The sequence below is a fragment of the Thamnophis sirtalis genome, unplaced genomic scaffold (genome assembly GCF_051295495.1).
Source record: "Thamnophis sirtalis isolate CommonGarterSnake01/CBP01778 unplaced genomic scaffold, rThaSir2_p1.2 scaffold_2, whole genome shotgun sequence".
Classification (NCBI taxonomy): Eukaryota; Metazoa; Chordata; class Lepidosauria; order Squamata; family Natricidae; genus Thamnophis; species Thamnophis sirtalis.
The window spans coordinates 155,729,005-155,745,439 of NW_028261382.1; the positions used below are offsets into that span (position 1 = coordinate 155,729,005).

The following is a 16,435-nucleotide window of genomic DNA, read 5'->3' on the forward strand; positions in this document are numbered from 1 at the left end:
CAAGGACAGTAAGAGGACCCAGGACATAGAAACCGGCACGCTTTTCACCCTGGTTTGGATCGCTGCGAGGTGCTCATTTCGTGGGTGTTTTTGTTGCTTGGTCCTTGCCGGAATGTTCGTTTCCTGTGATGGCTATGCGTGCTCCGATTTCAAAGGCTTCACACTCCTTATGGTAAAATAAGCATTCATTTTCTTGAGTTGTATAGCCAAGTATTTGTTTGGTCATTCTCGGGCAACCATAGAGCTGCGCACAAAAACAAGAGTGGCGCGTTTTTTTTTTTAACTCTGACCTCTTCAAGGGTCCGCTTGGTGAAGTTTTAGAGCAGTGGTGGGAAACTATGGCCCTTTTAGGACTTGTGGACTTCAACTCTCAAAATTCCTGGGCCACGTAATTCCCCACCTCTGTTTTAGAGGGATGTCGAAATCCTTGGGGTAAGCTTGGAATTCATGGGTCTTTCTTTCTCCATGTCTTTCTTTTCTACTCATTGTGACCAAAAAGACTCTATGGCTTACAACATGATCGTTCCAGTTTTATAAAATAAATCTTATCTTTTGAAAACTATTCTACTTTGATTGAATTTTCTTTTTTAAAAGGAGTAGAAGCATTCTTTCAAATAAACGGAGAGATTTAGGACAATCTTGTAATTGGATTTTTGCAGTCCAGATGTAGTACAGCCCAGATTTTTGTAGTCCATAAGTAATCTTCAATTTATAACCAATCACTTATTGACTGTTTAAAGTTATGTAAAAGGTAAAGGTTCCCCTTGCGCATATGTTCCCGACTCTAGTGGGCAGTGCTCATCTCTGTTTCAAAGCCAAAGAGACAGTGGTGTGCGAAGATGTCTCTGTGGTCATGTAGCCGGCATGACTAAATGCCAAAGGTGCACAGAAAGCTGTTACTTTCCCACCAAGTAACGGGAGCTCACTCTGTTACACGGTGCTAGGGATTTGAACCACCGAACTGCCGACCTTTCTGATCGACAAGCTCAGCGTCTTAGCCACTGAGCCACTACATCCCTTTAAAGTTAGAACAGACCCGCAAAAAGGTATTTACGATCTGGATTTGAAGTTCTGATGGCTAGGCCCTTTCTGGTCATATGATTGCCTTTTGGATGTTCAGCTACTGGCCTGCATTTATGGCTGTTTGCAGCATCCTGCAGTCACATGACTGCAATTTTTGTTTTTTTGCCCCAAACAAACCAGTATTTAGTTCTGGTTCCACCAAAATACAATTTGGTCATATGCCTGCCTTGACTTAAGGATCATGACATAAAATGGAAATTTCAGACTCTATGACAGTTGTAACTGGAGGACTACCAGTCATGGTACCTGAAGCTTCTGGTCTCAAGAAAACCAAATGTACTAATAGATTATTCATATGGTTCAGCAATGTTCTTGTATTAGGTTTTTTAATCAATTAACCATCATAAATTTGTTAAAAACCCAGTGTGCTATTGAGACTTTCTGAAATTGCCTGAAACTTTTTGATGTATATGAGTTCAACATTTTTTTACTCAGTGGTGCTCTTAAAATTCCCTTTCCATGAACAGCCATGAGGGTCTCAGATTGGAATTCCTTTATAATTTCTCTTGTTTTGACATTATTTCTGTATCGTAATTATATACATTTTGGCAAACTTACATATAATCCACTTTTAATTAATCACATTTTGTGTCACCAGCATATAAAATTTAATGTTAGTACAATACAATGGACATGTAATTTTCCAGTTCAAAAGTACTATTCAATTATTAACAATGTAACTATTTGAGCTTTGTAATAGGTAATGCAATAGGTAAATACAAAAGTATACAATCAATATGTTTGCAATTGATCAAGGCATCAAGTGAATATATAAAGACAGAATGTCTTTCAGTTAATTTACAACAATATTGTAATTTAGTCTTATGATTTTACAATACAAAATAGATACATAGCTACCAGTAATTTGATATGTCTTTCCAGCAAATTACGAATAGGATTATTATTTGAGTTGATACATACTTAAATTTGCTTTTTATCTAATTTCAGCCAGCTGTATCAGTGGGCAATGTGGGCCAGCTGGCTATAGATTTAGTCATTTCTACACTTTGTATGCCCAGAGTTGGTTACTTTTATACAGATTGTCTTGTGCCAATGGTTGGAAATAATCCATATGCAACAACTGAAGAGGATGCAACGGAACTATGCATAAATGCTGAAGGTAGGTGGTGTAAATATAGTCTTGCCACTAAATTGGGAATAGATTGGGTGCTTCAGGTGTGTGTGTGTGTAGTGTGTGTAGTATGATTTATTTAAAGATGCTTTTGCAGAGCGGTTGGATTCCCCAAAAGCTACTTACAAGTTGGTTTCGAAGTTCTGTTATTGCCCACTCCCTGTGTCATGTGACCGCGTTTGGGCACTCAGCAGCTGGCCCACATTTGCTGCGCCCTGCAGTCATATGACTGCTACTTATGACGGTTTTGTCAGAAACCAGGGTTTACTTTCAGTTGCTGCAAAAAATGGGCCATTGAGAACAATGGGTTTGCTTAGCACTGCTGGGTTTGCTTTATGCCTGCTGCCAAAAAAAGGAGGGTCAGTGTTATGATGACCACTTTGAGAGCATCATGACTTACCTCTGTAATTGCCAGGATTAATTACGGTCATAACTTGATGGCTACTTTGCATTTTCATTAAAGATGAAACCCTAATCAGTTAGTACCAAAACGATTGATGCCAATGATCCTAAAATTTAAAATCATTATGAGATTTCAGATTGTGTTGTGGCCTGTCAGCTGTTGGCCCCTCCAGTAGATGAATCAGATGAGGTGGCATGGGAGTCAGGGTCAGCATCAAGACAACCTGAGAGCTCCAAGAGAGAGTGAATGGAGCTGTCAGAGAGAGAGAGACAGAGGCGGAGCCTGGGCCGTCTGTCAGCCCTCAGATACCCCCAGGTCTGGAGGTGGCTGATGAGGAAGAGGAAGAACAGCTGGGTCCAATGCCTGACACGCAGATGCACAGAAGGCAGAGGAGAGGAGAACAGTGGAAATCTGCTGGCCAATCCTTGGAATGGAAGAGCCACCGCTACTAATGAAGCCTCACCCTAGCTCTGGGAATAAAAGGCAGGGGGCGGGAAATGAATAGATGTGACAGACAACTATTCGTCTCCCTGCTGGACAGACTTGTTAGCCTATGGTGAGAGAGAAACTTTTTGCCAGGACTGCTGGTGCTCCTAATAAAGAAATCATTGATTTAACTACAGAGGGTTTGGGGTGCTGGGTCAGAACAGATTGAAAACTGGGAACATATAAATGATGGGTGTTTTAAAATGTTTTCTCTCTCTCTTTTTAAGGTGAGCTCTCTTGTTCTAAATGTTTTGTATTAGGTTTTGTCAAAATGCAACAGAGGCATGATTGCAGAGCCCCTCTTAAATTTCCTGGCATCAAGTGTAATATGATTGGTTAAAGGTAATTTAATGTTAGTGCTGACATATTGCTTATGCTATTTTTTTCAGTGTATGCAAAAACATCAAAAGAATTGGTGGTTCTGCAGATCAGATCACCATTCATAAAGGTATGTATGCCTATGTGGAATTGTGGGTTCCACCACAAAAGCGCGTAGGACAAAATCGCGCTTGACAAAAGCGCGCTGTGACATCATCACAGCGCGACGAAAAAGTTCGAAAAATGTAAAAATAAAGCGAAAACCTTACCCTAAGCCCCCCAAACCTAACCCTAAACCTAACCCTAAACCTAACTCTTAACCTAACCCTAAACCTAACCCTAAACCTAACCCTAAACCTAACCGTTAAAGTAACGAAAAACCTAACGCTAACCCTTAACCTAACCCTAACGCTAACGCTAACGCTCTAAAGCTAACCCTAACCCTTAACCTAACCCTAACCCTAACCCTAACCCTAAACCTAACCCTTACCTTTATGTGAATCGGCTTGCTTTAATTTAATTTTTATTAATTTTTATTTGAATTTTTCGATCTTTTTCGTCGCGCTGTGATGACGTCAAAGGCGCGATTTTGTCGATCGCGCTTTTGCCGTCCGCGCTTTTGACGGGTCACGGAATTGTGGAAGGTTGTCACATAAAATGGCATGTGTATGGCATAAGCATAAAGAAAGGCACAGAAATACAAAGGAGTAGATAATCCAAACTTGCCTGATCACCTTGGAGAGAGAGGAGATAAATAACAGAAACGAGACTGTTGTCTTTCTTGTGATAAGAAGGGAGGCATTGTTTATAGCACATGATGTTAGTTTTTCGAAGAATGTAGAAGTGCTGGGATAGTCAAAATAGAGTCATCCCGTAGTGTAATCAGAAGTAATGTTCTACTTGTAAAGGTCATTGTATGATTTACACTGGTTTGTTTATGATTCCTATGCAACTATTCTGGGAGTGTATTGCTCATAACTTTACTTAGTTTGGGGCTCTTTTGCATTCATTTGGCTGGGAATCAAGCGATCCCTATACCTGTGCACGCCAACAAAATACACTTTGTGCATCCAAATGCTATGGTTTCTCCTTTAATTGGACATTTTCCCCACAACAGAGACACAAATTAAAAGATAAATCTTCATGTCAAAGTTGAACAATCATGAGTATCCTATAAATAATTTTGTGAAAAACTTTGGTACTGCAGCTTTATGAAAAGCATCAATATTGTGCACTCAGTGGTTTTAACTCTTTAAATTATTTTGATAAGACTGAAAAATAACTGCATCAGTTAAAACATTTTTATTTTTCATTGGCAATAATTAAGACTTTTTTTGCATAACTATACAAATTCCAGAGTGCTAAAGCTACAGATGAATTGACAAGATTCAAAAATGGAAAGTTCTAACCTATTGCCTTGCTTTGCTTCCTGGTGTAATAAAAGAATAAATATAGATTGTTTTGCCAAATATTGCTGTCGTGGGTGAAAAACTCTGGATTTTCCAAAATTGTTTTCTTGTCAAGCAGTCATGCTTATCAACGCAATGACCAACAGCTTCATGGGTAAGTCCTACAGATTATGTAATTGTATGCATAAGGCCAATTGAGCATTGTGCCAAGAAACATGTACTTACCTAATAGGAGTTTCATCTCTTTCTGGCAACTCTCCTCATTGCTTCCAAATCTACCTAGTGAGTTCCTCACATTTCCAGAATGAATCTGCTGCTGTAAGGAAGAAGATAGAGAGAACTATCCACTGTAAAGTATATTCTGCTAGCTGAGAAGTATAATTTAATAAGTTCCAAATTTGTGCAGTCAAGCCACAGTTTTAGTTTGTAATTACTTTTCCAGGCAGATATTTTCCAAATTGATGAATTATTACAAGAAAAAAAAGAGTGTGGATTTTTTTCAGCTCAAATCTTTATAGACTGGGTAGTTTTATACATGTATAATATATATTTTAATTAATAATTATTGGTTGAGTCTTCCCAGTTTATTAGCCAGTTTATTAATTAGGATCTTAAGATTCAGCAGCAAAATAGTACTTTGGAGTGTATGGATGTGCACATGTCATACATGCCTGCATCTGTTTGAAGTAGCTGTGTGTTTTCATATAGCCTTTCAAATAGTTATCCTTTGCAGTTGTAGTATGATCTGAGGAAAAACACGTTTAGTTTATGGAGTTGTTAGTTATATATCGGTTGTTATTGGTTGTTATGCAAGCTCAGGACAGTCTCTGTGCACTAATGAAATGGATGAGAGTCATTAAGGACCATAAAATGGAAGCACTGTAAATAAACATTTTTCTTGTCCAAGAATAATTGCTTTGAATAAGAGAGAGAATGTACAAGGCACTCTGTGGCCACAATGGCATTTTTCTAGTTTTCTAGCTGAAACCACTTTTGGACAGGGCAACCTGGTCACAATGATTCATTCATTAGCAATCTCAAGGACTTAACTGCAGAATGCTGTGCTACCCTTAAGGTTGACCTGAATACTGTAGGTAGTTTAAAGTACTGTAACTAGATTGCTGAGCAGGACAAACTATCATTAGCAGAAAACTGCCATTCTGCTATTGATCTAAGTTTGGAATTTGCAATGATGTCATACCATATGTCCTGCCCATCAGCCAAATTATAATAGGAATACTGAGGATATTGCATTTGTGCAGGATTTTGTGTGCTGCCAACCAAGGGTGTGCATTTTCAATCCATGCAGCCTACTTCCTATACTGTATTCAGGGATAGAAGGCATTTAGCCTTGTAAGCTGAGGCAATACTGGGTTAAGATTGAGGCTTTTGATTAAATAGGTAGTACCTTGTCTTCAGGTCCGGTTTCGTATGTAAAAGAATTTGAATGCATGGTTTTAGAAAGGTACCATATTTTTTGGACTATAAGACGCACCCCCCCAAAAAAAGGGGGTGGAAATGTCTGTGTGTCTTATAGAGCGAATGTTACTGAAGCCCCACCCACCCACCAGCCCCCATCCTTCGGTCTCTGCCTCCCAGCAATTTGCCACCCTGTAGCAAACAGCCTGGTCAGCTTCAGCATAGCCTGATTTAGCATGAGCAGCTGATTGGTGGTTGGATTGGCTCCCAGAATATCAATGAGGATCCCGGGGATAGCCGCCTGGAATGTGCTGAAAATGGGACCCACGGAGACCAAAAACAGGGTGCACAGAGGCTGAAAACCGGATGTGCAGAGGCCAAAAATGGGGCATGTGAAGGCACCCATAGGTGGTGACGGCCTTGAACATCTGATCGTCAGTATTCTGGGAGGCCAATCCAACTGCCAATCAGATGCTCATGGTAAATCAGGCTGTGCTGAAGCTGACCAGGCTGTTTGCTGTTTGCTGTAAGGAGACAAATTGCTGGAAGGCAGATTTTTTTCCTTGTTTTCCTCCCCAAAAGCTAGGTGCGTCTTATAGTCCAAAAAATACGATACTTAATGAACTATAATTTAACTTATATTTTAACTTTCTATAAACTGTTTTTTAACAGACGCTTTTCCCATTTGGATTTTTTAAAAGTGAACTGAAAATAGTGAATTAAAAAAAATGTTAACCATTTATTACAGCTATTTGTTAGATTTTAACTGGTTCTTTTGAAAGAACCAGAATCACAGTTCTGATTTTTGCAGCTAAACTTAAATTTTATGGTTTGTTGACAGCACTTCATTTCGATACTTGATTTCACCTGCTGTTGACAAAACAATGGAAGATATTTTAGAAAGACTGAGCGGCAGTGAATTGGAGCAAATATCAGCATTTCCTGGAACAAACGATGATAAAATATTCTATATTCCAGGAGGTGGTATTACAAAACTATTATTCACAGAGAGGTTGGTGAGACAGTAAAGTTTTAATATTGAAAAGTAACATTATATTCAAAATCTTTTTGCTTAGATCAAAAAATAAAACATAAAATTAAGCCTGAATGTCATGCATTAGAATGTTATTTCTCAATAATTTTCACCCCATTGTATCTAATTCTTAGATACTGCCGGGAAAACTCCCTGCAGTTTTCTTGGCAAGGTTTTTTAGAAGTGATTTGCCATTGCCTCCTTCCTAGGGCTGAGATAGTGTGATAGGCTCAAGGTCACACAGCTGGCTTTGTGCCCAAGGCAGGGTTAGAATACCTGGTCTCTTTCTATTGTGATGGTTTCTATTGTGATGCTACCCAACTGGCTCTCATTTCTCCAATAATAGTGTTCTAATTGCATGCAGTTGTTTTCTGAAATACAGGAAAAATTCTGACCCAATTTATGCTGTGAAGTAACACAGCAAGTGCGATTTGAATTTCCCCTGGTCCCTGTTAAATTTTTAGCAATAATTAAAATAGTTTTTTAGATTTTAGTTTTAGATTCAAAAGTAAATGTTTTTGGTGTGTTCCTAATCTGTTAGTTTTCTTCAAAATGCCAGTTTTGTACATAATAGCAGTTGGTTTATTTCTGATTTTGATAAAAGCTATTTCTAAGACAATTATGTTTTATTATGAGTTAAGTAGATCTTTGATATCAAACCTCTGTTACAACTTCACAAAATGGGCATTTATAAGACTTATGTTCAATTTTTGAGTGTGAAAAGAAATAACTGACTTTTGTCAGGCTTCTTGAACAGAACTTTTTTATTTTTCTTTAAAAAAAACACAAATATGTCATCATTTGTCAATCATTAAGACATTGAAGTACAATTTTTTTGTTGTTGTGTGTACCCCTCCCTCCCTCCACCCCCCCACCCCCTCTCCTCCTTCCCCCCCCCCGACTTCCCAGAACCCGTACCCGGTATGGATTTTTAACTAACACAGTCTAAAATCTATTGAGAAAAAAGAAATAAAGAAATTAATGACATTCTAGATTGACCTTAGCTTCTTCTTACTGAACTGACTTTTAACAGTTTAAATCATTTCTGATCTTAAGCATAGGCTAACTGGAATTTCTTAGTCCCGTATTTATTTTGTATATAGTCAATCCATTTTTTCCAGTCTCGTTTATATCTCTCATTTGAATGATCTTTGAGATATGCCGATATTTTAGCCATTTCAGCTAAGTTTGTTACTTTCAATGTCCATTCTTGGATTGTAGGCAAGTCTTCCTTCTTCCAATATTGCGCCACCAACAGTCTTGCTGCAGTTATCAGGTGCAGAATCAAATTGGTCTCTACCACTGTAAAGTCAGTACATATACCTAGTAAAAATAACTGAGGACTAAACTTTATCCTTCTTTTAAAAACATTTTGCATGACCCACCATATTTTTATCCAAAATGCCTTAACCTTTTGGCAGGTCCACCATATATGATAATATGTAGCATCGAGAGAACCACACCTCCAACATTTAGGCTGTACATTCGGATACATAGAAGCCAACTTTTTAGGATCTAAATGCCATCTATAGAACATCTTGTAAAAATTTTCTCTCAGATTTTGAGCTTGTGTAAATTTCACATTTCTTACCCAGATTCTTTCCCATGTATCCAACATTATTGGTTCCTCAATATTTTGAGCCCATTTTATCATACAATCTTTAACTAATTCTGTTTCCGAATCCATCTGTATTAATACATTATATATCCTCTTTATATGCATTAAGCTTTGATCTCTTATTTGTTTAAACAGATTATCCTCAACTTGAATAAAACCAATTTTTTGATCTATTTTCCACCTAGCCTGTAATTGCCCATACTGGAACCATGTTTGAACTACCTTCTCCTCTTTTAATACCTCTAAAGATTTTAATTGTAATACCCCCCTTTCCGAGGTAAGAAGCTGTCTGTAGGTAATTCTGTCATGTTTTTGTGCTGTATTCATATTTTCAATTGCGTGTCTAGGAATTGCCCACATGGGTATCTTGTCATTTAATTTATATTGGTATTTCTTCCAGACCCGCAATAAAGCATTTCTTAAAATATGACTTTTAAAGTTCTTATCCAATTTTTTTGTTGAATAACAGGTAAGCATGCCAACCAAATACCAGATCGTATCCCTCAATGTTCAATATTCTATCATTGGTTAAGTGAATCCAATCACTAATTACAGATAATGCCACTGCATCATAATATAGTTTTAAATTAGGTAGTTTCAATCCTCCTCTCTCACGTACATCTTGCATTATTTTCATCTTTACCCTCGGCTTCTTTCCTGCCCACACAAATTTGTTGATACCCTTCTGCCATTCTAAAAGGTTCGCATCTTTTTTAAGTATAGGTAACATTTGGAAGAGAAATAAAAATTTTGGTAAAATGTTCATTTTCACTGCCGCTATCCTACCCAGCAAAGATAAGTGCAGTTTCTCCCATTTTTTCATCTCTGTCTGTATGCTATGCCAAAGTGGTTCATAATTATGCTTATATAATTTCCCATTTGAAGTTAAAATGTTAACTCCAAGATATTTGACTTTTTTAACTACCTCACATCCTAGCATCACTCCTAATTCTTCCTTTTGTTTAATATTCATATTTATAGCTAATATTTTGGTTTTTCCTAAGTTTATTTTAAAGCCCGACACTTGACCATATTGATTAATCATATTCATTAAAACCATACTGGATTCCTGCGGTTGTTCCAATATTATGACCAAATCATCCGCAAAAGCGCGGACTCTATATTCTTGCTGCCTAATCTTGATCCCTTTTAAACCATCCAAGCCCCGTATTTTATTCAACAATACTTCCAAAGTTATAATAAACAATAATGGGGACAAAGGACAGCCCTGTCTTGTACCTTTTCCAATTTGAAAAGAGTCTGTTAGACTTCCATTGACTATGATTTGTGCTGTTTGCTGTTGATATATTGCTTTAATTGACTGTAAAAAATTATCTCCTATCTGCATTTTTTGCAGTATCTTCAACAGAAATTGCCAGTTAACTCGATCAAAGGCCTTCTCAGCATCCAAAAATATAAACGCAGCAGGGATCTGGTTGTTCTTTCCCAAATATTCTAATGCATTAATAATTAATCTAACATTACTTTTCATCTGTCTCCCTTGTATAAAACCTGTTTGGTCCGTATGTATCAATTGTTGAGTGACCAACATTAACCTATTTGCTAATATTTTAGTAAAAATTTTATAATCTACATTCAATAATGAAATAGGTCTATAATTTTTGGGTTGAGTAGTATCTTGATCTTCTTTGGGTATCAAAGATATAAACGCTGTCTTCCAAGATGGAGGGACTTTACCTTCGGTTTGAATCATATTAAATAATTCTCTAAGAGGTTCTACCATTTCTAACTGTAAGTTTTTATAGTAAACCGCTGTCAAGCCATCTGTACCTGGTGCTTTCCCTGACTTTAATTGCTTAATTACCTGCAGGATTTCCCCCGAGGTTATTGGTTGATTCAATTTTTGCCTGTGTTCTTCTCTAACTGAAGGTATTTTCTCTTTGTCTAAATATTTATCTATGTCTAAACCATTAATTTTATCCCCTTTATACAGTTCTGTAAAAAATTCCCAGAAAGCCTTTTGAATCTCTTCCTGTTGAAACACCTCCTTCCCTCTGTAAATCAGTTTAGATATATTTCGAGTTTTCCTTTTTTTCCTAATCTGATAAGCTAACCATCTGCCAGGTTTGTTTGCATTACAAAAAGTATTGTGTTTTGCATATAATAGATTAGTAGCCACCTGGTCAGAGATCAACATGTCAAATTGAGATTTTAATATGTTAATAGCTTCCTTAACCTTTGTATCGTCTGGGTTCATTGTTAACTCCAGCTCTTTTCTCTTAATTTCCTCTTCCAGTTCTGTTCGTTTTAACCCTTGCTTATTTCTATGTGTTTTATTTATATTCATCAAAACTCCTCTCATATACGCTTTGCTTGCGTCCCATACAAATTCCATAGATGTACCCTTATTCATATTCAAAACAAAATATTCAGATAGTAATTTTTTACAATCATTAATATACTTTTCATATCTAAATAAGTTTTCATTCAATCTCCAAGACCTTCTTGCCTGCACTACCCTTCCCAACTCCATCCAAACTGGGTTATGGTCCGAAAGGATCCTAGCTGCAATCTTTGTTTTCTTGACCCTAGAAAGCAAATCATTAGTGGTTAGAATAAAATCAATCCTTGAGAGGGATTGATGCCTGTCCGAGAAGAAAGTGAAGTCACATTCCTCTGCATTTCTTTCTCGCCAAATATCTCTCAATTCAAAATCATCCATAATGTCAAAGAAAGATTTGGGTAACTTTGCTCGCATCTTGGTATTTAGGCGGGAAATCTTCTTATCTCTCTTAGTGTCTATCACTCCATTTGTCAGGCTTCATGAATAATAATTCCCTTTCTTCCTTACAGAAGTTGTATCTTAGTGCTAAATCAAAAGTATAGGAAGCAATAGGATAAAATATCATATATTTTTATAATTAATGAATGTCACCAATTAAAACGTAAATGTGACTAAAATGTGAACAGAACACCAACAGATGTTTCTTTCATTTCTTTAAATTCACTGAAACAGTATATATGTGTGTGACAATATCATTGTTAGAAAGCCCAGGAAAAATCATTTAATACTTTGTTGAATTAGCACATAATTTTCTGAATGATAGAGAGGCTTGCTTTGCTTTGTTAATGTGACTACTTGTATGTAAAACTTACACAATGTATGATATACCATTCTTTAAATATAGAATGTATCCTGTTCCTCTTGTATTCACAATTCACAGCATAATTTATACTAGAGATGAAGAGTTTGTTGAATTTTTCACTCCCTTTCTCATTTTATTTTTATTCCAGTTGTTCAAAAGGAATTCCACTGGTGGTTTTGCTGAAATTCTGCTCTGAAGGAGATAATATTCCTGATGCTTTTGCCCTTGCTGATTACCTTAATGAAACTTTACCACTAATTGCACCTCAGGTAAATATGTGTTCCACTACTTTGATTTAGAGTTTCTTTAGAAAATTACATTAAATTGATTATGGGCCCAGCATGTAGTTGAAAGTGTACTTATTTTTCTTGCCATAATTTTATAACCTTCGATGGTTCATTGAAATAACTATTTAAATATATACAATACTATTTAAATTAATTCAAATTAAAATGATATCCCAATAATAGCTAACATTTCAATGGCTCTGTTATTAGTTAAAATACTTCTAAGAAAGCTTTATTTTAACCTATATCTGGGAAACCAGCAGAATTATAGCAAGATGAACTTCTTATAGAAAGCTATTTCATAAAATGAATATTACAAAAGTATTTCCTTCTACTGTTGCCTGTTCCGCCTAGTCCCAGTTTTACAGTAATGAAGGATTATTGTAAATTTTCTGTGGTTCCTGCAGATGGGTCAATTTTGAATGGATAGAATTACGAAAGTATAGTATAGTATAAACTGCAACTGCAGATTAACAGAAGAGATCTTAGTAGAAAAGCTCAAAACTACCATTATGTCATAATGATCTCAAATTTTGCAAGATTCTTCAGAATAATTCAAAAACTAATTGGTAAACTAGATAGTCCTCATGTAATGACTATAATTCGGGACTGGCAATTCTGACCCTAAGCGAAGCATCACATAAACAACTGTATTTTCTGCCTGGAAAGAGACAACTTCGTTTCATATCTTTGGCTTTTGCTTGCCTCCTAGCAAATTACATTTTGTACTATAAGTTGTAATATAGGTTTGAGCAATTGCTGAACAAATGGTCAATAAATGAAGACTGTTTGCAGTCAATACCTTTTGATCCATTAGGCCACTCTAATAAACTGTTACCTCCAGTTACAAATGCTAGGTTTTAAATATGTCAGGCCCAAAACCAGAAATGACATGTGGCAGTTTTTCCAAGGTGACTTCTGTAATGTTTCACAGCTATAGACAAAATCTTGCCAGATGGAAAACACTATCTGTAATTTACAACCTACTTAGAGAGCTATTAGATAACTCCTATGTTCACTCACTTTCTTTCATATGCTTTATGGGCTGAGTTGCCTCTTAGTCCCCTGGAATGTGCCCTCTCCCTCCCAGGGATCGGTCTCTTCACTACATTTCATCACAAATATTTGGGTTAATGGAATTATACTGCTGGAAATAATTTGCTTCATTTTTTTTAAATCAATAGAGTAGCACTTCTCAAGAAAAATCTTCACGATGGAAAATGCCAAGTTCCTGGAAACTACTTTTTGGTAGTGGACTCCCATCTTCATTGTTTTAAATCATACATTGTTTTTCATGTAGTCCATTTGTATACAATCCAAGCTGTGTTTTGTATCTACAGGCCAATGTATAAACTTGTATGCAATTGATTATCACTTTTCATGGATATTTTAATTTACCGGAGCAAAATTATTGTATCAAAACTGGACATCTTGGCATACTTTTGGTTCAAATATCAAAATGTTCCATGCTTCTTTTCACTATTCATATTTATTTCATCTTAAGAGTAATAAAGGAAAACTGAGATGTTCAAAATGTTTATCACTCCCATTTTGTGTCACATTTAGATACATGTAACATTTGGACAAGAGGCATTGTAAGTTATGTGGTGATCTTATAAATATACTCAGAAAATTTTGTACAAAATGAAGCAGATTTTAGAAAATCATGGGTATTATATTTGACTCAAGTTGAAACTTAGCTTTGTTAAAATGAATTTGAGGCATATAAAAATATGTGTTCATATTAGAGATATAGGGATGGTTTTGTTGTAAAATTGGAAAATGGTTTAGGGTTTTAAAGGGTTGCTTTTTTAATTTCTTGGTAACTTTAATACTTGAAACTTAACCAAAATTGCTGGGCTTATATAAAATAGTTATAAGTATTTAAAAGGAAAGCAATGTTTTCAAACGAGTTATGATAGTATTTGGCAAATGTATTTCTAAGCTGGTTAAAACAATTCTGTCACTAAAGAAGAAACTGATATTGGAGTGTCCCAAATGCAAAAGAACCTTTGACTTGTACTTTTTTTTAAAAAAAATTCTATGTTGACTTTGTTTAAACAAAAAAGTATTTCTCCTTATGAGCAATAGAATTCATTCATGCAAGCTCCAGTATTGTTCCAACTTACTTACTTGTCTAAAAATATGGGAAGTCTAATTCATCAGCACTGCCATGGCTGAACATAGTTAATTTTAAATCCAGATTCTTTAAATTTTCCAATTATTTATATTTCTTGTTTTTAAACCGCCCAACTCCCTCAGAAATGTGTGAGTGGATTTATATCAGTGAGATAATTATTTTCTTTTAAATACAAATTGATGGGAAAGTGAACTTTTGAAAATGTTCTGGATAGACCCCCTTTCCCCATTGAATCTTCTAATCTAAAATGTGTATATCCAATACCACAGAAACTACAGCTCTGTAGATACTACAGATACTACAGTATTGTAATACTACAATACTACAGAAGGACAGATTTTTCATTTAAACATAATTCTCTATTTGTAATAAATGTAATGTGTTCTCACTGAAAATAGAACAGAATAAAACAGAAGTAATCATGTAGAAATATTGTAGCTGAAATTGAGAGTAATAATAGATTAAAATAGCATTTCTCAGAGCATTGCCAGTATAATCTTTCTGGAACTAGATTAAAAAATATACACACAACAACATATAAATTAGAAAAAATATTTAATGCTGCCAAAATATAAAAAAATACAAGAATGGCAGTACAAAGTATTTGTGAATGTGATCTTACAACTCTCTACAGTTAATACAAGCATAAAACACATAAGACAAATTATCTTTTGCAAAGTCTCTTGCTGGTGATGTACTTCATTCCCTGTTTGTTTACGCTGTAAACAGATATTTATGAGGCCACTTGTATATTGCTCAGACCTCATTTTTGTTTCCTGAAGAACAGTGATGTCCTGTTTTTGCATGTCAATAGTGTGTTATTATAGCTGAAGAACATTCTCAAGTCTTGGCAATTTAGGCGTCAGTCACTCTTGGCCTATAAACACACAATGTAAAAGAGTCACAAGTTCAGTACAGTCAAGAGTATAATTTTAGGGTTTTATAACTGCAGCGCAAATATATCAGTTGTTTAAAACCAAAGATGAATTTATTAATGGATACTGCAGCTTGGATATAGACATATATGTGTGGGTATCTTGCTATAACAAAGTGTCCTTGAACTGAGAGTTATAAAATTACAGAAAATTCATAATGCTATTTGAAGTGGTATAAGAAACAGTTCACCATCTGTTCCCTTTGAAATGAGCCACAAGTAAACTTTTTAAAACTTAGGCTATGCAGTGGAAGTGTAGCAAGTATCTTAGCATTAGCAATCACATTTTAGAAAGAAAACCTAAAGAAAAACCTACTGAATGTTATATAACATTGAAGGGCAAGAAGCATTATAAGGGATCTATATACCAATTACTGTTATAGAACTGAGAGAAACTGAAAATAGGTATTTTTAAAATGTTTAATAACTGCAATTAATTGAATCAATATATTCACAAGATTATATATTGATCAAGCATGTTTTCAAAAATGTATGTATTTCATGAAAATAATGCAACAACTTTTTTTGAAAATTTAGAATTAAAGTATCCAGCTGCCTTATACCTTGTGCTTATGATTGGTATCATGGATTAATGAACCTGGACAAAAATAGATAATATTATTCACTCTATAAAATGTAGCCAAATGCTTACCGGAGGGAGCGCTAAAACGCTAAAGCTGAACAGAAAAATGCAGGGCTATAGTGCAGTAGAAGAATTCTTGTTTCTATCTTTGTAACCCCCCGATATGGAAGGGAAATATTTCCACAATCTTAGAAAGTTGCTGCCAACCACATAGTACACAATGTAAAGTAAGTCTATATTATTTATTTGGAGTAGAAATAGAGCAGAATGCCTCAGCTGATTATCTTTGTGTATAGATGTACACCTAAAACAAAGCCTAGAAACTGGTTAATCTCAGAGGGAACATTTCCTTTTACTCTGCTTTCATGTTTCCTATGTAATAGATAAGTATGTGTGTATGTATGTAATGACAGTTCTGAATCAATGCATGATTTTTTTTTTTAACAATTCTACCTTACTTTGGTTTTAGCATCATCCACAAAT

The 16,435-nt window shown here is 35.6% G+C and overlaps 2 protein-coding genes across 4 annotated transcripts in view; one reads left to right on the forward strand and one right to left on the reverse strand.

The window, feature by feature from the left end:
• PSMG2 (proteasome assembly chaperone 2) overlaps positions 1-16,435 on the forward strand; it is an 18,562-nt gene continuing 2,127 nt past the window's right edge. Inside the window, exons 1-7 of one of the 3 annotated variants that reach the window (XM_014062388.2) lie at positions 1-172; positions 2,032-2,203; positions 3,494-3,552; positions 4,867-4,985; positions 7,092-7,262; positions 12,157-12,277; positions 13,480-14,321. In XM_014062388.2, the coding sequence (XP_013917863.2) occupies positions 113-172; positions 2,032-2,203; positions 3,494-3,552; positions 4,867-4,985; positions 7,092-7,262; positions 12,157-12,277; positions 13,480-13,572 (795 nt within the window). In that variant the 5' untranslated portion in view covers positions 1-112 and the 3' untranslated portion in view covers positions 13,573-14,321. Of the gene's footprint in view, positions 173-309; positions 433-2,031; positions 2,204-3,493; positions 3,553-4,866; positions 4,986-7,091; positions 7,263-12,156; positions 12,278-13,479; positions 14,322-16,435 lie in introns of those variants that run through there. The other 2 variants (XM_087707309.1, XM_014062390.2) reach the window with 2 other exon arrangements.
• Positions 14,974-16,435, reverse strand: part of PTPN2 (protein tyrosine phosphatase non-receptor type 2) — a 21,405-nt gene continuing 19,943 nt past the window's right edge. Inside the window, exon 10 of the mRNA XM_014062385.2 lies at positions 14,974-15,312. Within this exon, the coding sequence (XP_013917860.2) occupies positions 15,291-15,312 (22 nt within the window). The 3' untranslated portion in view covers positions 14,974-15,290. The remainder of the gene's footprint in view (positions 15,313-16,435) is intronic.